Source organism: Eutrigla gurnardus, assembly GCF_963514095.1.
Source record: "Eutrigla gurnardus genome assembly, chromosome: 16".
In the NCBI taxonomy this organism is placed as follows: Eukaryota; Metazoa; Chordata; class Actinopteri; order Perciformes; family Triglidae; genus Eutrigla; species Eutrigla gurnardus.
Window position 1 is genome coordinate 24,438,675 of NC_139927.1, and position 25,913 is coordinate 24,464,587.

General features: G+C 42.6%; 1 protein-coding gene across 1 annotated transcript in view; it reads right to left on the bottom strand.

The window, feature by feature from the left end:
- Positions 1-25,913, bottom strand: part of kcnk10a (potassium channel, subfamily K, member 10a) — a 102,447-nt gene that overhangs the window by 49,725 nt on the left and 26,809 nt on the right. The window contains exons 2-4 of the mRNA XM_084031065.1: positions 21,985-22,370; positions 18,088-18,205; positions 14,020-14,180 (exon numbers count right to left, since the gene is read on the bottom strand). Of these exons, the coding sequence (XP_083887191.1) occupies positions 14,020-14,180; positions 18,088-18,205; positions 21,985-22,370 (665 nt within the window). The remainder of the gene's footprint in view (positions 1-14,019; positions 14,181-18,087; positions 18,206-21,984; positions 22,371-25,913) is intronic.

Here is a 25,913-nt window from a genome sequence, read left to right on the forward strand (position 1 = left end):
TTGTATTGGTCTAATATTCTCTTGAATCAGGGTGGAAACATCCTCCTTGAGTGAGGTTCACTGTTTAGCAAATTCAGCAGACAGTTGGTCCATAGCCACCACCGCAGCTGCATGTTTTTCGGGTGCCACAGGTCCTGGAGCTTTTGCTGTTGTCAGAGTATCGCTAGCTGCAAATGTTGCTAGCTTGCCTGCAGCACGTGTGGCCAGAGTTTGTACGTTAACTGATTTTGCGTGTTTAGACATGCTCTTTTCTACAGAATTAGTTAAACTGACTTAAACAGATACACTTATGTCGAGATCCGTACAGAAAACTCGTTATAAAAGGAGGTTTAAGAAAAAGTGAACCGGGAGCCTTCGCGTGTGCGTCCTCTCCCTACATGTCACAACCGGAAGTCCCAACTATACATTTTATGTAGTTACTTAAAGGGGCCCAATTATGAAAAATCAACTTTTCCATGGTTTCCTGCGGCAGCAGGATCAGCTGATCAGTGTTTGTTTATACACGCCGATGCAAAGACGACAACAAAAGAACAAACGTTTCTTTTTGCACCGCTAACGAAGGGATTTTACGAGCTATTGATACGTCACAACATCAGTTATAGTGAAATAATAACTTGTTACACATTTGAGATGTAGTTGTAAACTCTGACCGTCTGTCTGACTGTCTGTCTGCTTACAGAGCAGCAGCGCACATCAGCATCGCACAACGAGGGACTGTTGGCACTCACCTGTCTGGGAGGACTCTTCAGGCTCCTTACACAAGTAAAGGTGTGTAGTCTGATATGTAGCCGACTTTAGATCTGTCACGCCGGTGAGGTTTGTCTTGTCTTGGTTTTTGTCTTGTGAACTAACTGTTTTATTTTGAAAGTAACTCCCCTCTCGTTTCAGGTCACTTGCCCTTCCTCGTGTGTTTCCTGGTCTGATGTCCTGATTCCTGATTGTCTCCACCTGTTGCCCATTATCCCTCTGTGTATTTAAGTCTGCATCTCCCCTCGTCTTGTGCCAGTGCGTTTTCGTCTTTCGTCATGATCCTCAAGCGAAAGTCAAGTTGGTATTTTGATCCTCAAGCTAAAGTCAAGTTGGTATTTTTTGTAGTTGTATGTTTGTAGCCTCGTTTTTCCTCCCGGTGGAGCGATTTTTTGTTTGTCCCTTTTTATTTTAGAATAAAAGCCCCCCTTCTGGTCCAAGCCTGAAAAGATCAGGTTTAACAGCACAAAAGCAACTACTAGTAGTCGTGCAGATGTGTATTTCTATTATGTTATATGATGGGTTTCATTCCTCCATACAAGTCTGTCCTGCAAGGACTTTGGTGTTGGCACAGCCATGGTTCCAGGATGCTTTGGAGGGCAGCTCTTCCTTGACTTCAGAAGAGCTTGATGCCACATATGACCCTGCAGAGCCGGCCACAAATGTGACAGCCTCAACAGACAGTTTGCGAGTTACGAATGTCATGGTTGATATTACTGAAGTAACGTCAGAAAGACATATCTTGCATAAAGGAATTTATTTTTATAAAACACAATTGATAAACAAACAACTTGCTGCTGTATTCGACTTAAGTGTAAAACAATAATCAGCTCTATATATATTTAATGTGTTTTGGAGAGAGAAGAAATTCAGGCAGATGGTTCCAACCAGGATCCACCAAGCAAGCCTCTTCCTCCTCCGGTGGCTGCATCCGTCTTGTTACCTAGTGTGAATCATGATAATCGTCATGTTATGTGAATAATAATCTCAACAGACAACTTGGTGTAACAAACAGTAACATTACCTGTGGTGTCTCAATGCAGCAGACATGTTCAGTGCCTGAAGGCATTGTTGCACAATTCTCACACGTGCACCTAGACGAATATAGTGCATCATTTGAGCATTTCAACAACAGAAATCTTGTTAATATGGTAACCTGACGGACTTTGCTGACAAGCTGAGGTGGATGAGCAGTAAACTTCATGTTTGAATTTTGTAACAGTAAGTTTGGCACGTAATGTTGAGATGGAGCACAATCACGTTTATAAAACACAGCACACAGCCTATAATTCTACATTTTTGTCTGGAGAAAGGAAGGAAGCTGCTTTGTATCTTGCTGGTAAGTCAGAAACTAATTGTAGATTTGGGTTTAGGCATTCTGTGAGGAGAGCTAGTTGTAACATTTAGTCTTGCCTAGATAGCTTGTTGTTTAAATACTTGTGAAGCTGATCTTACCGAGTGGGCAATAACCTAGTTTCAGCCAGCTCAGCTATAGTCAATGGACTTGATTGGAGGGAGGGGCCTCAGCCTGCATGAGGTAAACCGAGTACTTAAGAACTTGTCACTACAGCATCAGGACAGCCGAAGGAACACAGCCGAACAAAAACAAGGGAGTCTATCTGCGGGAGTCCAGAGAGGAAGTCCATCGAGGTAGGCATAACATCTCAACCACCCATCGCAGCCATGTGTCCTATTCCACTTTCTCCCTCTCCATGAAGTCCACCATGTCCCTTCCCTCTACGCCTCGAACTGTCACCAGCCGCCGCAACCTGAAATCCCTCTCTCCCTTCGCTCTCTCCTCAACAGTTCTTTCCTCACTACCATCCACAGAACAATTCTCTTTAATGCCTAATGAGGAAGCCTCCTCCATCCTGATGTCCTCACTCTCCTCTTCTTTGGACACTCTCTGTCCCCCCACCTCACGACCAGCACGATCATCTCCCTCCCCTCCCTGGCTGTCCGAACCTCTGCGAACCAACAGATCATTGTTGCGAGCGGCAGAGAGAAAATGGAAGAAATCAGGCCAGGAAGAGGACCTTGCTCACTACCACCACCTCCTCTCTGACTTCACATTAACTGTTTCGGCAGCTAAATCTGCCTTCTACCTGGCAAAGATCAACTCAACGACCGCCTCCAACCCCAGGAAACTCTTCTCCATGTTCTTCTTCCCTCCTCACCGCTCCTACCCCTCCCACTCCTGCCTTTCTCTCTGCTGATGACTTTGCAACTTACTTTATCTCCCCCAACTCTCCGTTCTGATGGCCTTACCAGCTTTATCATCAATATCATGTTTATATGTATATAACAAGTCTACTCTTTCTATTCTATTTTTTACATGTTTTAATTTATATTGTTAATTTTTGCTATTGTTACTATTACTATTGTGTTTCTTGTAACATACTGTCCTTTGGCTGAAACAAATTTCCCCGTTGAGGGACAATAAAGGAATTCTGATTCTGATTAGCCCTCTCACCTCTGAAGACATTCATGCACTTGTTACATCTAACCATGCCACCACCTGCTCCCTTGACCCGATTCCCTCCTCTCTTCTCCAAGACATCTCACGTGACACCTTGCTATTCCTCACCACCCTGATCAACTCCTCCCTCACCTCAGGTGTCATTCCAGCGGCTTTTAAGACAGCTACAGTGAAGCCCCTCCTAAAAAACCCACCCTAGACGCTGCTGACATCCAAAGCTACAGACCTGTATCTCTTCTTTAAATACTCTCTAAAACCCTGGAACGTGGTGCCTACAACCAACTGTCATCCTATCTCTCACCGAACAACCTCCTTGACCCTAATCCATCAGGATTCAGGACTACTCACTCCACTAAGACAGCCCTCCTCACAGTGACTGAGTCCCTGCGAGACGCCAGAGCCTCATCCCACTCCTCCGTTTTCATTCTCCTCGACCTATCTGCTGCATTCGACACAGTCAACCACCAAATTCTCCTCTCCACCCTGGCTGAACTTGGCATCACTGACTCTAACCTGGTTCACATCATACCTGACAATTCGCACCTGTTACGGGTCCTGCCTCCTTGTTCCTGGTAGGAGGAGACTGGACGTTACCTTGCAGTGACTAATTGAAAAGGCCAGCCCTCCCGAGTATATAAGCCTGCCTACTTCTAAGATGGCTGTCTCTCTTTTTCTCTCACACGCTCGACGTGGCAGACGCTGGCTGGTCGCACTTTTTCTTTTGTTGAACTAGAACCCTGTTGTTCAAACCCGTATGTATTATTGTTGATCTTGGATCTTTTATTTTATGGCGGGAGCGGTTGCTTTCTTTTCTGTTTTTGTGGCAACCCTCTCTTTTCTATTAACTAAACCGATATATGGAAAAGAAATAAACCAAAACGTCTTCTTTCCAGAAAATCCGTTTCCTTGAGTTATTATGTTAGTTGTTCACACGTTTTTAATGTGGGCTCGTAACAGCACCTTTCAGGTAACATGGCTCTATGTCCAAACCCTGTTCTCTGGACACAGGTGTCCCTCAAGGCTCAGTATTAGGACCACTTTTGTTCTCACTATACACCAGATCTAGTGATCTAGTGGCTCTGTAATCACATCACATGGATTCTCCTACCATTGTTATGCAGATGACACCCAGCTATTCCTCTCATTTCCCCCAACCTCTGACACTCACATTGAAACTCGCATCTCGGAATGTCTGGCAGACATCTCTGTCTGGACAACTGCACATCACCTCAAGCTTAACCTGAATAAAACTGAAGTCCTCCTCATCCCGGGGAAAGACTGCCCTAGCATGGACCTGTCGGTCACTGTCGAGGGCATCACAGTATTGCCGTCATCAACTGCGAGGAACCTGGATGTTATCCTCGATGACCAACTATCCTGCACCCCCAACATCACTGCTGTGGCCCGACCCTGCAGATTTGCCCTCTACAACATCCGCAGGATTCAGATCTTCCTCACAAAGGATGCAACGCACCTCCTGGTCAAAGCACTGGTCATCTCCCGCCTTGACTACTGCAACTCTCTCCTGGCTGGACTCCCGGCCTCGGCGACTAAACCATTGCAGCGTATCCAGAATCCACATCCAATTCAAGACGATGGCACTGGCCTTCAAGGCCATCAATGGAACGGCACCCATCTGCTTTCAAACACTGGTCAAACCACGTGCTCCTCTACTTCAGCTGGCCGGCTAGTACCACCATGGCTGATATCAAACAAATGTCGCTCAGCAAACTCTTCAAACAGACTCTTCTCTGTTCTGGCACCTCAGTGGTGGAACGAACTCCCGACCAATGTCAGGACAACAGAGTAATTTGCCATCTTCCGAAAAAGGCTCAGGACTCACCTGTTCAGACTTCACCTCAACTCTGCATAGCATGACCCACTAACAACCCCCCCCCCCCCCCCCCCCCCTTACCTTAGCCTAGCACTGTTGTTCTTAAGGTATGTTTGCTGAACAGCTACTACTTTCTTTTGACAAATCTACTTATTGTAAGTCGCTTTGGACCTAAATGTAAATAATTCAAAATTCAGCACATAATTCTGGAGAACGACATGATATTGACCAAATCCTATTCCTTGTATTGTAGAGGATCAGGTTTTTGATCCCATTAATGTCATGTAAACAAACTGCCCGCATACATGATGCTGTTTTCATCGGGTTTTCATCCGTTTAAATATAATGTTACGTCCCCGTTTGGAAAACATGCAACTGTGAACTGTCAACAACACGGCACTACTTACGATATTGCTTGTTGCCAAAATAGCTCACAGATACGTTACTTATAGAGCGAAGAAAGCAGCATTAGTGTCATAGTCATTGTGGCTAGCACTAGCTACGCTTACACACATCAAGTTACCGTCCATAACGTTACACAGACACGTTAACTAAACATTCAAAAAATGCCCTGCTGCAAACTTCTGCAGGAGCTTCTCCTGGTTCTGGGTCAGAGTCTGGTTCCAAGCGGTACGGCTGAACCACTGTATTGTTTGTAGCCATGTGTTCTTCCTTCATCCATCCATCCATCCATCCATTTTCTTCCGCTTTATCCGGGACCGGGTCGCGGGGGCAGCTGCCTGAGCAGGGACGCCCAGACTCCCCTCTCCCCGGACACTTCCCCCAGCTCCTCCGGGAGGACCCCAAGGCGTTCGCAGGCCAGCCGGGTGACATAGTCACTCCAGCGTGTCCTGGGTCTTCCTCGGGGTCTCCTCCCGGTGGGGCATGCCTGGAACACCTCCCGAGGGAGGCGTCCAGGGGGCATCCGATACAGATGCCCGAGCCACCTCAACTGGCTCCTCTCGATGTGGAGGAGCAGCGCCTCTACTCCGAGCTCCTCCCGTGTGACGGAGCTCCTCACCCTATCTCTAAGGGAGCGCCCCGCCACCCTGCGGAGGAAGCTCATTTCGGCCGCTTGTATCCAGGATCTTATTCTTTCGGTCATGACCCAAAGTTCATGACCATAGGTGAGGGTAGGAACGTAGATTGACCGGTAAATTGAGAGCTTCGCCTTTCGGCTCAGCTCTCTCTTTACCACGACGGACCGATACAACGACCGCATTACTGCAGCCGCTGCACCGATCCGCCTGTCAATCTCACGTTCCATCCTTCCCTCACTCGTGAACAAGACCCCAAGATACTTAAACTCCTCCACTTGAGGCAGGAACTCCCCCCCTCTTCCTTCATGCAGAGTGTAATCATGGCAATAAGCTGGATGCAGACAGCACAGGGCGGAGCAATTAGGGTGAGGTGTCTTGCTCAGGGACACAAGGCACTCAGCTAGGAGGAGCCGGGGATCGAACCTGCATGAAACCTCATATGGCGTGACACTACATCATATTGTGTGACAGGTTTGTCACAAGCACTTTGTTAGATTTATAACAGGGATTGTCTTAATAAATCTAAAATATATTGACAGATTGAAGACAGATGTCTTATTTTGCGTGACAGATACGAAAAATAATACATAATTGCACATTTGCATTTGAAAAGGGAGTTTTGTTGCAGCAACTTTTTGCTGACTAGTTAGCAACAGCTGGCGATGCTAACCGCTAAATCAGGCAATGCTAAAATAACAACAAGGTTAGCAATACTACACAGCTAACGTTTGTTTTTAGTTTTATTGATAAACCTCAGCACATTTCAGCCTTATCGTCTGCAACAGCTGCAGAACTTTCCTGGCTTTCTGCTGATATGCTGGTCAGTGGTTCTCTGTTACCCCTTTTCCATCAACGCAGACCTAGTTCAAGAACCGGGCCGCTGCCCATGCTTTTGGTTCAACTTGCGAACCTTCTGAGAACCTGTTTGCGTTTCCACCTGTTTGCGTTTGTGAACGGTTCTAGACCAGCAAATAGTTGGTGCCGCTCTGGAACCAGTTTCCCTGTCGAGAACCGGTTCTTTGTCTGTGGAAACAGGAAGAGCTGGTTCGCGATGAGGCACCACCTCCAAACTGGGCCTCAAAATGCCTCGGTGGAAAAGGGACATGTGTAGTCTACCTAACATCTACAGTGGATAAAAGGCCTCGTTGAGGACAATAAAACTTAAATAAAACTGTTCAATAAAAACGTCTTCTCAAGTCTGTTACTTTACAGGCCAGCATTCCAGGACTGAGCTTGGAGCAGTCACATCAGCTGTTGGACCTCTGGCTGACACACAAACACCAAGCCAACGTACTGTGTGGCAGCATGGAGCACTAGGACATGAGCACTGGGACATCAGCACTGGGATATCAGCACTGGGACAGGAGCACTGGGACAGCAGCACTGGGACATGCTCACAGTTATGATACCCAGTTGCTGTGTCTGGAAGATAAGTGCTCACTAACCAGATCCACAAGGACAATATAAAGGTTTCATCCCTAGGAGTAGAGTAGTGAGTGTAATATTTTTTTGCAATAGCAATGTTTATATCTTTACCATTTATGTTCTGCATGACCTCTTCTAAATTGTTTGAATAAGTCTTTAAAATGTTCAAGGCCTTTTCCTTATACTCACAGCATAAACAATCCAGCCAGTCTCTTTACAAGCTGCACAAATAATGAGAACCAGATGTGTCTTGTCACCCATTTATTATTTTTCACCACTCCATACAAAATACACGCACACACACACACACGCAGAATTCTCCTAGTTGTTTGGTATCAGAACAGTGTTGGCTGACCGGTCAGACTGTCCATGTGGTCTTATCTTTAGGCAGCGGTTGTCCTTTAGAAAGAAGATCACAATTACTTTGGCAATTACTTATTTTTATTTTATTTATTTTTTTATTTAGTTACTACTTTTCAATATTTCACCAGTATGGGTTAGGATGAAGGGAATTTAAATTAGGAACCGTGTGAGGGGAAATGCCCTGTTTGTCACAGCTCTGCTAGTGTTGTGGAGCAATAGGAGTCAACAAGATGGGGTAAATAATGATTGGGATTGTATAAAGTCTATGCATTTTATGTTTTTTCCCCATTTTTGTGTTGGGGTGGGAAGGAGGGGAGGGGAGTTGGGATTCATGCTGGTATTAGGGTGAGACCTACCTCGAATATGTATGCTTCCTTCTTTTATGTTACTGTACCTATATCCTCTCTTTTTTGTTTTTGTTTTTCTTCCATATTAAAGTAGTTTAATGATGTCAGGCTTATCTATTTTATCATGGAATTATTATTATTATTACAAGAAACCCATTTGATGCAGCAATATATTACCAAAATTAACAACACTATATTTAAAGTAGTATCATTCATCAGCAAATAACAAAACTATTTATTATTTTATTTCGTAATAATCTCCAAATTAATATTGTGGGGAAAGGCAGCGACCAAGAGGGCAGGATTGCTTATGTCAAAACTATAATTGAAGGGGAAAAAGTTGCTTTTCTTTCAGTATATGCCCCCAATATATATGATAGTCTTTTTATTTATCTTTATACCAAATTCTCCATGAAGTTAATGAATTTAAACTTTTTTTAGGGGGCGACTATAATACTATTATCGATCCCTTAATGGATAAAACAACTAAGACTAATGTTTCCCCAAACACTCCGGCACTACGTAACTTAATTTCAGATTATGGTCTCTTGGATATATGGAGAACACAAAATCCCAAAATAAGAGAGTATACATTCTGTTCGGGCAGACATGGTTCCTTCTCAAGGATAGATTATATCTTGATCTCCTCTCAATTGGTCCATCGGGTTCAGAAAGCCGAAATAATACATATGTCTCTGTCTGACCATCACGCCAATCTGTGTGTTTTCTTATTAACTGCATCTCCCAGTCGTGCAACACATTGGCGGTTTAATACTATTTTTTTGCGAAATTTGGACATTATTAATCAGTTTAGAGAAGGGCTAAGAGAATTTGTATCCATTAATAAAGGCTTGGTTTCGGACGCAAGAATTATGTGGGATGCCACAAAAGGTTTTATCCGGAACAACTCCATAGCGTTTGCCTCCGGTCAAAATCGGAAGCAATTGAAGGAAATAAATCATTTGGAACATCATCTTTCTTCCTTAATCCACCAACAACAAAACCGTTTTTCTACCGAAAGGGAGAAAGAGTTATCCATAATCAAATTAAAATTAAATACTCTTCTTAGCCAGAGGGCTGAATTTTTAATACACAGAGTTAGACAATCCCATTATCTAGATGGTAGCAAACCAAGTTTTTTACTAGCAAGTAAACTGCGCAATAATGATCGCTTGTCCGTTATATCATCAATACAGTCTGAAGAGGGCATAATTTTACATGATCCTCAATTGATAAACCAGCAGATAGATGAAGCGGAGGGCCTAACAACTGGATTAATGAACTCCTTTTTTGAAGATTTGTGTTTACCCCAGCTTACAAAAGAGGAGTGTAAGCCCTTAGACGATAAAATTACTTTAAATTAACTATTTGAATTATTGAAACAGATGAAAAAAGGAAAATCGCCCGGATTAGATGGCATCCCGCCAGAATTATATCTTGAGTTCTGGTCGGATTTAGGACCAATTATGTTTGATATGATTGATGCATCTCTCCAGAAGGGATTTTTCAACAGGGACGTTAATACAGCTATTATTTCGCTTTTGTGTAAGGCAAACAAAGATCCAACTAATTGTGCGAGTTACAGGCCAGTGTCATTGTTAAATTCTGATGTGAAATTGTTTGCCAAAACCTTAGCCAATAGATTAAATTTAGTAATTCCTAAACTCATCCATCCTGATCAATCAGGCTTTGTTAAAAATAGGTTTGCATCAGACAATGTCAGAAGATTACTGCGTATTATACACGCTTCTCCTAAATTGTGTCCCCTGCCTGCAGTATTATCTATTGACGCAGAAAAGGCGTTTGATCGTCTTGAGTGGAGTTTCCTGTGGTTTGCACTGGAACATATGGGCTTTGGTTGACAATTTATTCATATGTTAAAAGTTCTGTACAATAATCCTACAGCGATGTCGTTGACGGGGAACCAGTGTTCCTCTCCATTTCCCATAGGCAGAGGAACTCGCCAAGGCTGCCCCCTCTCTCCACTTTTATTTATCTTATCTTTGGAACCGCTGGCACAAAAAATTTGTCAGTGTCAAAATATTAATTCTAAAGTGCATAACTCCATTTCATTATATGCAGATGACATTTTATTATATTTCAGTAATGTGATTCATGATTTGCCTCACAGTAATAAAATAATTTCATTATTCAGTAGTATTTCAGGTTATAAAGTAAATTTGAATAAATCAGCACTTTTACCTTTGAAGGATGTTTCAGAATACTCAGATTTGCACACAGAAGTTCCGCAATTTAAGTATCTTGGGGTTGATATTTTCTCTACTCTTGACAAAATTACTAATAAGAACTATAAACGATTATTTGACTTAGTTAAAGGGGATCTGGAGAAATGATAAGATACATTTTTTGTCCAGTATGTTGCCCTTACTTTCACCTGTCCGCTATTGGGAAAAGACCCAGAATCTTGTACCAAATTTTTGTGGTCAGGAAAACTACCTAGAATTAAAAGTACAATACTTCAACAGGGCAAACAGTTAGGGGGATTTGGGTTGCCCAATTTTAATTTATACTATTTGTCATTTATGTTCCGCCCTTTAAGAAACTGGATTTCTCAAGACTTGAACCCTTCGTGGCTCCAGATGGAGCAGGGTATTGTTTCTCCTTAAAAATTGGAAGATTTAACTTTTTGTGGTCTACCCCCCAGATACTGTCAATCAAAATTTGGCCCTATAATCGCCCATTCTATACAGATCTGGCAGGAAGTGGAGAAATTAGGTAACTGGGAGATGCAGTGGCACACGCAGACACCAATTTTTAGAAATCATCTGCTACGCTTGGAGAGGAAACCAATTATTTATTCTCCATGGTCTAATTCTGGTATCCGTGTTCTATCTCATATTATAGACGACAGAGGACTAGATCATATGAAGATCTCAAGAGCATATATCATTTACCCAGATCTTCCTTTTATTTTTATTTACAGTTGAGACATGCTATCTTAGCTCATGGAGTTCTAATTAACATGCCTCTTCCTGAACATACCCTTCTCAAGCTTTTAGGCATGGAATCTAAATTCCGGGGGCTGGTATCCACTCTGTATCAAAAAATGCAAGAAGCTAAAGGCTATACACTGGGGGTGACCAAAGTGTGGAATGTTGATTTGAAGGAATATAACCAAGCTATTGACTGGAAGAGAGTATGGGGAAACATTAAAATTATGTCACGGAATTTCAATTATCAAATTATCCATTATAAATTTATTCATAGATTTTATTTAACCCCCAGGAGACGCTGTCAATTTCACCTTTGCTCCACTCCCACTTGCCCCTTGTGTAACCGTAGCCAAATAGGAACTTATTGTCATATGATGTGGCAATGTCCGGAAGTGGAGCTTTTTTGGTCTCAAGTAGCATCCCTGATGGGAGATATAATTGGGATCAACATACCGTGTAATCCAATTGTTTTGCTGTTAAATGGTGACTCTCAATTAGTGCTTAAGTTTACTCAGAAGAAACTACTTTACTTAGGCCTGCCAGCAGCTAAAAAAATGTTAATACAGAGGTGGAAATCGCCACACACACTCAATATCTCTCAATGGACTGCCTTATTGTACGACATTACTTCTCTAGAACTCTCGATTGCTCGATCGAATGGGGCTACAGCGAATAGCATCGAGGTCCTGTCTAAGGCATTGGAGAAGACTAGACTTAAGTTACATAGATGAAACTAGTTAGTCGATAGGGCTTAGTCCTCCATGTATGAACTATAAAAGTGTATGAAGATGTCTGGATAAATTTGTGCATAGGGATTTGTGAGTTGAGGGGTACCTGTATGGTATGTTTGGCATGTATCCTGAATATTTGGGAGGATACTACTGGCAGTGTGAACTGATAAGATCACCCTTGTCTTGGGATGGTCATTATTACTTTCTTATTTTTATTTATTTATTTATCTTTTATTTTATTTTTTTTACTATTATTTATTTATTTATTTCTATTATTACTGGTGTACTCTTTGGACATTTGTTAGTAGAAGATGAGAGGGAAAAGGGGACTTGAAACTCCTATGTTAACTAATTGAACTGTATGTGATGTACTTCCCCCTTTATGTTCAGATACTGACTGAATCCAGCAAGGGGAGGGGAGGGAAATAACCCAGAGGGGTAGGGGTGGTATGGGTGGGATAAGGGTGGGACAATAGCTCACATAGTTATGACGTATACATTTTATATACGATGTATGGTGGTATATGTACGATGTACGGTGGTATATGTATGATTTAAGGTGGTGTTTGTATGTATGCATGTCAATTATGTAGCTGTGAATTTGATCTAATGTGGGCATATTGTAAAAAAGGGGGGGGGGGGGGGTGAAACAATAAAAACTTGATCACAAAAAAAAAACTACTAAAAACAAATTACTTTGGCAGCATTTTATGAGGTGACAAACAGCAGTTTTTTATGTCACCTATTGTGTGAGCCAAGTATAATTGTTTTTTAACATTTGTGTTGGTGGACAAAGCCTCACTTTCCTATGGCTGAGTCATGACTTGAACTTTTGTAAATCATCAAGTAGTTTTGAGGTTTAGAATGGCCTGGCATACATGTTTACACGTTGGGATTCTTAACAACATAGCCATATGGATTTTAACTAGCTTTTGGACACAAGTATGTTACCACTTCATGCTCAACCTACAATATCATTAGCCGACTTACCAAGTCCTCTGCTGACTTGCTTGGCTTGGCTGGTCTGTGATATGGTGACTGTAGTCCAGGGCAAAAACATGAGCTACCCGTGCAAGGATTAAAGATAAATAAGATAACGGATAATGGTCTGAGCCATTGTCTGAATCCAGCTGTATTCACCAGTGAGAGGGAGACTCCTACAAAATGCTAGAAACACTCTGTCAATCCATGTTGCACCTGTGTGGAACTGTTTACGTTCTCAACACACATGTAAGCTACATCGCTACGTCAAACATCCGTTCAAAGATGAGATAAATCAGATCACACCCATCAAACTATATTAGCTCAAAACTACAATGCACACATGTGATTCAGAGTTATCTGTTCCTAGTGGCTTTATTACTATTATTATTATGATTGGGAAATTATATGGGAAATTAAAATCTATTGTTCAATATTTAATCTATAAAAAGGGCCTCCATGTTGCCATGCCATGTTCACCATTCATACCAAAGGACTAATACATGATGGATAGGGAGATGAGATAGATAGGACAAACAAGTGGGTAGATTTTGGACTTCATAGTTTACATTTATAGTAGACCATGTTTTCAGAGACGATGTTACATTGGGATTGTTGTTAACGTACTGTAATGACTGCAATGGTTCAGCCACACTGAGACAAAGACACCTCTGAGTTGAAAATAACGATGAAAATGGATGGTACTATCAATCTAGCCACTGAGTAGATGTCAGAGGGAAGACAAAAACACATAGTAAATTCAAAATTAAAAACTGAAGAGTAGTTCAGGGGGGAATGGTTACAACAACATTCTTCACTACAACACTAACAAACTTAATAAATGCAACAAAAAAAAAGTTTTATCTATGTTAATACAGCAATTATAATTATTATTATTGTTGTTATTATTATTATTTGAAAGTAGAAAAATATCAAAGTGATTGTAAACGGGAGTGTCGATTAAGTTATAAAAGACATCTGACATCTGAAGACATCGTGCTTAGCATCTTGTATCTATAACTGTCCTTTTTTAAACCCAAGGTACCACATTGAAAATGTCACTTTCATAAAGACATAATTTCCACAAAGTCCCTTATACAACAGACCCTGTGACTCACCCGGAACATCTTCTCAACCTTGGCGATGCTTTTGACAAATATGGTACCAAGCTGGTCTCCGACGCCTGCCAGGAGGAATCCAAACAGTGGGATTCCAAATATTGCATAGAGAATGCAGAAAATCTTGCCTCCCTCAGTGCTCGGGGCAATGTTACCGTACCCTGGGGAAAAGAAAGGGGAGACAAAAGGAATTTGAAGGAAACAAAACACCGGACACATTTAGGTGCACACTTTTTTTTTTACAGATTTTTTCTGGCATATGTGCCTTTTACTTAGCAGTGGACCGAGAGGAAACATGTGAGAGAGAGCAGGATGTGACATGCAGCAAAGGACATGCAGCATGTACAGCATGGAGGGGCTGGGATTTGAACCAAGGTCGGCTGCTACATGGGTACATGGCACTGCATGAAAAGTCGGATTTTCGTCCCTGTAAACGCCCGGAAATCTCCCTAATTTTCGGGAGTTAACGACAATTTACAGGCTGCGAACGCCGCGTTCGTCTGTGCCGAAAATTGTCGAAAACGAACCACAGCGAAGGCTCTAATTAGCATATGAATAGCAGCGAAACCGCGCCTGGCCAGAGATGGCTTGAATATCCTCACTCAGGATTGGATGAAACCACTAGTTTTAAACAAGTATAATCGCTCGTGATTGGTTGGCAGATCTGGTCATTATAAATGTAAAGCCAACCCACGTTGGCAGATCTGTCACTATTGGTCAACCTGATGAGTCATTATAAAAGTAAACCCCACCCCCGTTGGCAGATGTGTTACTATTGGTCACACTGGGTCTTTTAAACAAGAATAATCACTAGTGATTGGTTAGCAGATCTATCACTATATATATATATATATACATATATATATATATACATATATGTTTATATATATATATATGTATATTTATACATATATATACACACATATATTTATTTTTATTTATTTATATATTTATAAATATAAATATGAATGAATTTATTGAGGAAAGGAAAAATTGCCAGGAGGAAGTATTCAAAGAAAGAGCTTTATTGACAACACAACACACAACTGTACAAATTTGCCCACACAACAAACAAATGAACTGGCGACATTCTGTCCGAATTTGGTCAATTTTACAGCCGCCTGCGGTGCGTGGCCCTGTACTTGGGAGTCTTCTCTAATCGCGACTGTAGAGTCGCACAGAGCTCGGTGAGCTCCTGGCTGTCGCACAATCCATCCAGACACCCCGCCAACGAGCTCTGTGCGTAGAGTCGCACAGAGCTCGGTGAGCTCCTGGCTGTCGCACAATCCATCCAGACACCCCGCCAACGACGTCGTCCTCCTCATCAGACATCATGTCTGTGGTGGCGCACTTCCAACGGTCCGCCTCATCGCCAGCAAGCACACTCCGTCTCGCTTCCAGCAGCTGTAAAACAATCAATAAAGACAATCAGTACTGCGCGATGCACTGCGCATGGACACAACACATCTATTAATGCACCTGAAAAATAGGTTTAGGTAGGTTTGGTCACATTGACCAAAAACGGATCTAATAAATCTAATAAGTCTTACCCTCTTTCTCCTGGAACGACTCCGAGCTGACCTCTTCACAGCTTCCGCCTGCGATGCGAGATCAGGCTGTGTGTGTCTGAAGCTCCTGCGTACCGTTTCATAGTATGTCTTACAGGCAGCTGGAAAACAATTAAATGAGTGGTATGAATAAGAAAACTTAAGTCACAGTAAAATTAAAACAAGGAAGAAGAAAACAGTAAAAGTTACTTACACACAATGGCGTCACTATCAGCGTCATAGAAATCCGGACTTGCGGACAAAGCTCCGAGCAAGTAAGAGGTCACAGCTTCGTTATGAGGCGAGGTTCGTCTGTGAAAACAAAATGAACAGTTAAGATCGGTATCTACTGTTAACGCATCTATTTCCTTATACAGCAGAATGAAAGCATATTCTTTAAATCTTACCCTTGCTCCGGTTCGTAGCGCCTACAATTCGTCTCCGAGTTGTGAAGACGGCGTACTGCTTCCTGTAAAAGACCAACAACATACACTTAACAAAGCAACTTAACGTTACACTGGTTCCTCTCTCTTGTTCTTTTACAAGGCTACTATGCTACTTTTAGCTTGGACTATTAGCTTTTAAGCTACTTTTAGCTTGGGCTTGCTTTGCTAATTTTAGCTTAGCTAGCAGTCACCGAACATATTCTTACCGCAATCATCCTGAGTCTTCAGCAGTCCTGGGACATCCTCAGAGTCTCCAGCAGTCCTGGATATAAGAATTATAACATTTAAACCACATTTTCTTAAGTGAAGCCTCTCAGAGCAGCATCCCTCCTGCCGGTGAACGTGAACGTCTCCTCATCGTTCCCCCCACTGAATGAGGCGCCCGGTGTCTGCATCCGTCCCTTTAACGGACAACGGTGCACGGCGTTATTAATCACCGTTAGTAAATATATAACCACGGTTTAACATAAGCACTATATTATTAGTTAACGTCTGTAAAAACGGCACATTTGCCGCTTCGGTTATGCTCGCTAACCTCTGTGGTAAATTACCGTCAGTAGGCTAGCCGGCTGGCAGGACCTTCGATTCGTAACGTTAACGTACAATGCCAACAACAATAAAGTAACGTTCATTATCAATACGATTTAAAAGTCAGCTGGAAACATAAAAGTCATGTTACAGTATACTTACATGTGTACGCGGTTTGTGTCGGGTCGTCCGCCATTATCCAAAACTTGTGAAGTCAGACGAGCCGCAATGCATTTTGGGAAGTTGAGTAGATTTAGCAAGGTCCGCTGTATACTCTGAAATTCTTGCCAATGCAGTATACATCCGGGCATTTCTCGCGTACACAAATTCACATACTATTGTATGTGAACGCACTACGTACTCAAATTTACGTCACAATTAAGTATGAGTGGGACGTTAGTATGGCATTTCTAACACAGCCGAGATCTATGATCTATGAACCCATCCTTGACCCTCTAGCAGAACTACGACCAGCCATTATAAAGCAGTTTATAGTTGTTAATGTTGTGTCAAAAGGTACTGCATTTAAACATGTTATTGCGCAAGTTTCCTGGCTTCATCCCCATCCGGACAGACATTTTTATGGAAAGCCAATAGAAGTTTGGAGCTTGCAGGGAACAGACACGTCATACCCAGCATAATTTCTGCCTGTTGAGCGCATTGCTGGGAGATGTGTGGTTAACACATCCACTGTGCATTTAAGCACAGAAAGGGTCACTGTAGTCATGCCACTATGCACAGTGGTTGAGCTCTAGGAGACTGTGATGTTGTTTGCATGAATGTACATTTTACCTTTGTGGCAAAGCCTGATTAAAAGTAATTGTTGAAGCAAATAGTTTTGTGTATCTTTGAATGAAGATGAAATGAAGTTAACACCTTTCAGAAAAATGTCGCCTGGGGGAAAACTCCCCCTGCTACCCTGATTTGCATTTGTATAGCTCACAGCATTTTCATTTACATGTTAAAGCCTCCCCTAGGATTACGGGGAGGGGGGTCATGGGGGGACAACTGCCAAGCAAGGCCCACGTCAATTCCCGGCAATTTACGTCAGTTTTCGGTGTTTCCTGTAAATTGCCGTTTGCAGTCATAAACCTGAACTTCCACGGGAATTTACAGGGCCGCTAACTGACGAAAATCCCACTTTTCATGCAGTGTGGCATGCACTCTAACCACTCGACCACCTGCGCACCAGGTGCACATTCGATATATCGAAATAGATATACATCATGCAGATACCATGGGCTCTGATTTTCAAGTCCTGTTTAGCTCTACACATAAAAGTGGAAAACATGGTGAAATAGTATCTTAAGTGTTGTCTTTTCTGACATCCATTTACATTTAGCTGACGCTTTTGTCCACAGCGACCACAACCGATAAAGTAAGAACGAAAAAAATAGAAACAAGTGTTACATCCTCGTCTGAGTAAAGTAGTAGCTGTTCAGCAAGGATACCTTAAGTACAACAGTGCTATGATCCAAGTGCTATAGGTAAAAACATAGACTTGATTGGCCTGTGTGACACATTGAGTCATGCCATAATCACTGCACCTATGGTTGTGATGACAGTCCCAGCAAAGAAGAAGGCACTACCCAGATCCCAGTGGCTGGAGTTGTAAGACGTATCACCGATTGGATTCACTCCAGCATTCACAGCCTCCACAGAGCGCTGTGAAGACAAGCAGGGAGAGAGGCACATAAGTAAATCTGCATCTCACTCTAGTCTTAGCTGGCTTGAAAATGATGAGCATCACATTAATAGCTACAGATACTGTAAAACACTATAACGACATATGAGTGCATATATTATCTTATTTTATCAAGTATCAAGTAGAGTTCCACAGCCCCCGCGACCCTGAATACAGGATAAGCGGTAGACAATGGATGGATGGATGGATGGATGGATGGAGTTTGTAGAAGAAAATGTGTTACCTTACAATTCTTATTTGGTTTTGGTATAATGTTCCTTTCTCTCTAAACATCAAATGTCCTGCTGAGCTGTTTTCCATTGTGTTAACCCTTGCCGTCTTGATGAAAAGACTCTTTGATCTTTCCCTCTTCCTGAACTGTCTCCGTAACATTTGTCTCACAATCATTGATCAAGGCCCGATGAGTGACCCCTGTAGTGACATCGTCTAGCTCTCTCATGAATAGTCACACCTTGTAGACATCCACAGATGTCTCTTTCTCTGCAGAGAGACATGTGTTGATTCAATGCAAATCCACTCATGACACCTTCCCTTTTGTTCTCCCGAATGTTCTGTATAAATCCACCTCGGCCAGGCCATTCGACAGACTGGATCTTCATGGATACACTGTGAATTTCTTTTCTCCACTGTCAGTGATTAAACCTCATTTGAACCAGCCACAGAATTGGACCTGAAGAGTTTTCTTCTACAAGTTCCACACTTATCAAAAAACAATCCTTATTTAATTAACATAGGCTTCCTCTAAGTGTTGCCTAAGGGCACACTCACACCAGGGCCATTTGATCCGTACCGTGCCTTGGCACGATTCCCCCCCCAACAGGCGGTTCATGCCGGCTTGCACTCACACTGCTCCAGCCCAAACTTTGCCAGTTGTACATACGTCATCACGTCGTAATATGACACATGCATGGCTTGATGTTGTTTTTAAGGAGAGCCGTCTCTGCATATACTTCTAGTAAACACTCGACCTGCATCAGTGCATGTGAGCACGAGCGGATCTGTGTGAGCAGGCAGCGAAAGCACAGCAGATTTTGGACACACAGTGGCATTTTTATTATAAGTATAAGTACCGGTCCGGTTCCGCTCACACCACGAGTCTGAAGAGTGCAACATCTTATCAAAATACAATGTTTTCTGCGTCAACTTTCTGTGTTTTCAAAGTAGAAAGCGACGTTGTGGTGGTTCAACGAGGCGGAACGGTCATCATATCGGCTACTACACGGCCAGCATTTATTTTTTCACTAAAAGTGCCTGTAAATATTCCTTCGTGGGCCAGACCCGGCCCGAGGGCCACCATTTGAATAGCCCTGATATAGGCTGACTGGCTTCAGCTGTTTGCAAACCCTGGTTTATTCACTGCTGAGTTGATAGTAACGTTTCAGTCATATTCATGCAAGTTTACAGTGTGGACATTATAACCTGACACTTAACACTGGTTGTTATTCCTGACTCGGCAATCTGTCACTGTCACCATTTCTTGCTCACTTTCCCCAGGCCGTCTAATCCAGCCTGATCCCCACTCAGCCATGCGTGAAATACAGTCAGAAGCCCAGTTGGCCATGCCCGCAGATATCCAACCTGAACCCCATCATTTTCATCCATCTGACCTGACTCTACTGGTCCGCGGACCATGTAGCACCAGGCCGCAGAGAAAAAATCGACATCTTGATCAAAGAATGGTACGGGTCCATGATGTAAAAAAAAGTTGGGGACCACTGATCTCTACAATATACTGTCTATTGTATAAGGGTTTCTTCATGTATAAGGGCAGGCCTGGCACATACAATAATGCAATTTCTGTATTTGGACCACCCCCATGCAATATTGTCTTGCATTGTCTTGATCTGTCTGTATTGTGAGGAATAGTTTTGAGGTGGAAAATGTTAATACTAATGAAGGTACAATCGGCAGTATTGGGTTTAGATGACAATAATAAAAAAAACTTCTGTACATCTATAATATGGTAGCAAGGAACATATTCCTCTGCTTGCTATCTATATGAAGTCTTGGCTTCTTCGTCCATGGGATTGCCTGAATCTATCTTACCTGTATTCTTGGTGCCTGTTATCAAAATAAAGCTGGCAAAAATAAACAGTATGAATCATTTTAGGCATATAGCCCTAGCTAGCATTGTTTCCAAAATGTTGGAGAGAATTCTCCTCAACAGGTTGGAACAGGACATTCTTACCACGGACACTCAATATGGGTTTAAATGGCAACACGGTACAGAGATGTGTATATTTTGTTTAAAGTGACATTTTAAATTTAAAATCATTATTATAGCCACATTCCACAATTGGTATGTTTTATTGAGGCCTCTAAGGCCTTTGATCACATAAATCATGAAAAATTATTGCTTGAATCATAGAGGAGTCCCAAAAGTAATTATTATACCTTTATAAGAAATCATTCTTATATATGTGCAGGTTGTCAGTCTCAAAGAACAGTTTTATGCTGTATTAGCACAAGCTGAACATAGCGCTGTCAAATTTCTTCTAGACTGTGGAGACATTGGCACTCCTGTTTGTATAGGTGAAAGTTGTTGACCTTTTTATATTTATGTATATTTATATGAATTGTATTATATATCAATTCCTCATTTTTTGTATACTTTTTACTCTACTATGGACCTTCCATTGTTTCCTGTATAAAAGAAATTATTATTTTTATCATTATTATCTACTATGTCTGTGTGTTGTCTAACATTCCCGAACAGTATATGTCATGATCTCCCCTCTCAGCGCACCTCCCCCTCCTGCTCATCAACAGCCTGCCATGCCCCCTAATCAGCTCAACTCAACTGTTCACCGCAGCTGCTGCTGATCACTAATCAGCTGGGTATATATACTCCTCTCCACCCTGCACTCATTGCCAGATTGTTCTATGTCCCCAGTACAAGTCTCTCCAGCGTTTCTCGGACGGATTACCTGGTATTGATCCTGCTTGTCCCCAACTTGTCTGCTCTGTCTCAATCCCGGTGTTCGACCCAGATTTCCGGATTTAACAACGGATACTGCCTGCTCCACGCCTGTCTTCCGCCTGCTCGCTTCTGTGACGGAACCACGCTACACAGCCCTGCGATCTCCTCTGTGACGGTGTGCTACACGGGCCACATGGATCACCGACCGCATCCACGTTACTGTTTACAGTTTACAGGTGTTGGCCGACTGCCTTTGCCATACCTGTCGTACCGTTTCCTGTATCGTATCATTCCCTGACGCAAGTTCAGTCTACGTTGTCACCTTTAAACTGTCCAGTACTCATGTGTGTAATAAAAGTAATTGCCGACTGTCTGCCTGCCTATGTGTGCTGCATTTGGGTTCTCTTCCACACCCATTACAGTATGTACAGTATGTATTGTATATTATGGCTGTGTTTCGTCTCTCCTCGTATGTTTAAATGCAAAAACGATGAATAAAAAAACGATCAGTATTTGTATTTGTCATATAACATAGAATACTCAGGGGATGTAGTGGTTATCACCGTCCCCTCACAGCAAGAGTGGACTACTCATTCAAAAACATCTCTGGGATATATTATTTTCAGATCAATGGATGTCAGGGTGCCATGTGGACTTTACACTTGTGTATGTACGCCTCAGTGTGCCAGGTATCCACTTCTTGGGTTCCTGAGTGTGGAGCCTGAATGGAGTCAGATCCATATGAAGCTCAGGTTTCAGTAGATCTGAGTCCTCACCTGGGACCACATCCATACAGTTTCAATCAACGGCTGCTCTTACCTTTATGAGAGCCTCCAGCTCGTCTGGGGACACACATGGGTGTTTCAGCAGGAATGCAGCCTTCTCTGCTGTGATTGTGATCTTCTGGTTGTTCTCAAAGGGCTGCTCCAGTGCCCGGAACACCAACCCCCCTGCCACCAGGTAGGCTACCACCACCACAAACACTGCCAGCACTGTCTTCAGCTTCATCATGGTGAAGGGGGTGGAACCATCGGCCACCGCCTCCATGCTGACTACCATGCTGGGGGGGCGGGAGGAGATAGAGAGCCGTGGCAAAGTGCAGCCCATCGGGTTCTGCATGGTGGCCACACTGGCGTGCACCAAGCTGGACTGAAGCATGCCTGGCTGCACCTTTTTCGGTGGGATCAGGTTGGTCTGGACTTCCACTGAAACAAAGGACAAATGAACTGCAACATCTCAAGGTTAATTTATTGCCACTGTGACACAGGGTTGCTCTAAAAACAAAAAAAGCTAAACAAAAACATTAGCCCATTCCTGAATGCATTTTTAAAAATGAGCATCAAGGCCTTCCAGAATAGCTCCAATGCTAACCCATAGGGGCAAGTTTTATCTGCTTTTCTGGGCCTCAGAAAATAATTCCAAGACCTATGCAACACAGGTTGGGCCGTGTTTTTCGTCATTCGGTTTTTGCAATTGGGAAATGCACAAACACAAACCATTTTCCCAGTGATGAACTCACAGATGTCTTATACTCTTTCAAAGCTCTTGCTCACTCTCACTCGGCTGATGAGAGACTGCAGTCTGCACACTCGACTCCCACTAGTGCTATCAACACAACTAGGCTACTGAGACTGCTCGAGATTTTTTTGTCGCTGTAGCAGGTTCAACTGTCACAAAGGCTAAGCAATCTTACTATGTAGTTACACTGTCATATGGCCATCACGGCACTCCTTGATAGAAAGAAGTTTGTCACTGTACTGGCTTGAAAACAGCTCCAGAGTGAGGACTTCAGACGGGAACTTGCGCAAGACTTGCATTGTTTTGGCAATGGGCTGCTGTTTAGCTGTAAGCAATCGTTGCTTTGTTGTAACATGGTCATACATATGGACATAACAGCTTTATGGATTTATTATGGACATGACGACTGCACTGCTTGATCATGCTTGATCGTTTCGATCGAGGTGAGTAACTCCATACAAAAACACATTTATGTCGTTTCGCCACACTATTTGAGCTAAACGAGCGCTGTTATGTCTCGTAAGGACCCAACCTGTGTTGCATAGGTCTTGGAAAATCGTGCGCGATCCGCTGCTCCCCTGTTCAGACCAGACACGTATTTCTCCGCAACGGTTGACAAGCACTTCTGCTCAGCTGTTGTTCATTCAGAGCTATTTTTTACATCATGGGTAAGTAAATAACCTCATAAAATGAATATGCCATGTTTCTGTAACCAAGAAGTTTGTACACTTCTTTTATTTCTCTCTCTGAGAGAGAGCGAGAGACATACACACAGACAAAGAGAGAAAGAGAGTGTGTGTATGGTAGTAGACAGTAGTAGTGTAGATATACCGTAGAAATACACATATTTGTTTATCTACTCTTCACATTTATTAAATCTATTTTCTCTTCCTGTTTCCCAGTGCGAGTAGACAGGAGGAGATCCCTTGCTTTGTACCTATTGCTTCACAGGCCTCGCCAGACAAGAAGAATGTGGATCCACCCCATTAACAAAAAAAGGCAAGAATTTGGTGTTTCACCATCTTGTGGCGGAATTGTCCGTGGACAGAGATCGCCATCTGAAATACTTCAGGATGTCTGCTGAAAAGATGGATCATCTTCTGTCTTTGAATGGGCCTGATCTGAGCACACAAACAACCAATTACCGTGAACCTATCCAACCAAAACAATGACGGTAATGAGGTAAGATAACAGAGAAATAAGCACTTTCAGCAGTGTATAGTGTGAATTTTTTTTATTAACAACTGCAAAACTACAATCTAAAACATTAACTACAATACAACAACCACTATAATTTAACAAAATAATAACTTCTTAAATAAATGTCAACATATAAATAAAAAATGAAAGTCATTACAGTATGAAACAACAGTATGAAAAAAGATTTATTCAGGCCTCTCACTGTCCTACTCAAAGTGGTGGTACAGTATGTTGTGGGGGAGGATGGGTCTTCAAGTTCTTCTAGCATAGACGTGCTCCTCTTCACACCCCTTTGTCAAGCTGGAGTTTGCATAGAGGTGTATTGTTGTCCCTGCTGTGGGTGGGACATTGGGGGTTTGTTGTTGATATGTTGAGGGGGGTAGGAGGTGGCTTGGTTGATAATGGGATGTTGATGGATATGAAACTTGATAACCTGATGTTTGTGGCTGGGTTGCCTGCTGCCAAGGTAATTGGGTTGGTCTGGAAGCTTGGTTCAGTTGTTCTTCTTCTTCCTTTTCCAAGTCCGCGAGGTAGTGCAATATGTGTATTTGAGCGCGTCCCTGGAAGCTATGGCACAGTCTGTTCGATCTGGGGACAAGGCTGAGGGCGAAAAAATACATCTCCTCCTCATCTTTGGGGACATGCGGTGGATCGGACATGGAATTTGCATGGAAAACAAAACGCTGCATGTTCCTGCTGACTGCCCTCTGCCAGGAGCAAGCCAACAAGGGCCAGTACCATACACCATGTTGGGAGATGCTGCCTTCCTCTTGAAGAGGTACTTAATGAGGCCATTCCCTGGACAACACCTTGGGTGGTGGAAAAAGATATTTAACTACAGACTGTCCAGGGCCAGAATGGTGGTGGAATGCGCCTTTGGCATTCTGGCAGCAAGGTGGAGAGTTCTCTACACACATTTCAATGGCACCAGAGAATGTGGATGCTGCACAACTACCTCCTCAACGCAGTGGACAATCAGAGGTTGTTTGAGGAGGCAGAAGAGTGAGGGGAACACCTCCAGGATGCCAGGAACATTGGTGGCAACAGAGGATGCAGGGAGGCGTATGACACAAGAGAAAAACTCACATTTTTCCTCTCTCCTGAGGGCAGTGTGTCCTGGCAGTTCCAGATGCTGTGAGTGAAATGCTGTGCCACAGCTAGAGGGACTTGGATTTGAGGGGAGATAGATATACACATTATTTCGGGCCTTATTTTGATGTGTATATTATGCTTGAAATAAATGTGAATGAAAATCGATTTATTTGTCATTATTTCATGGACTCTGACATCAACCTCTTTAGATAGGAATTTACAGGTATATTTATAGTAAAGTAAAGTAAAGTCTTCACTTAACTATTTAAGCATTGCTTATGTCTTTATGTATGATTTATTTTTACATACTTTAGAGATAGAGGTAAATCTGTGAGTTATTATGAGCCAAAGGTGTTAATTGATGAGATATTAACATTATGGGAGGAAATTATTGCCAAAACTTTATAGGTATAACAACCACAATATGCAATACATAAAAAAAATATTTCATGTCTCTTCCAAATTAGTTTTCTGTCAGTATTTCAGTGGATTATGAGGCCTAAATAAAACTACTTCGAAACTAGTAGAGCTGTATTTACAAAGTTATCATGATACTTGTATTTATCCTATCTAAAAATACTGTCAGCAAATGTGATTTCACAATATATGGCTATATTATTGGGGCGACTGTGGCTCAGTTGGTAGAGCGGGTTGGCCAATGTTCGGAGGGTCGGCAGTTCGATCCCCACCAGGCATGAAATTGTCAATCTACCTGCCAATAAGTGTGAGCAAGTGTTGTGTTGTTGACCAATCAGGTAGCCTATTTGTGTTGTTGTGTGTTGTTAAGCACCCGTGCCTCCCCCCCATCAGCTGGCAAGTTCGACAGTACGTGCGTGTACAGCCCCGTTCACATACACCGTTACTCGCCCCTCGCTTTCTCTCTGAATTCTACTCGCTGGCAAAAAAAAATCACTGCCGCCGACGGCGAGTTCAAGCGG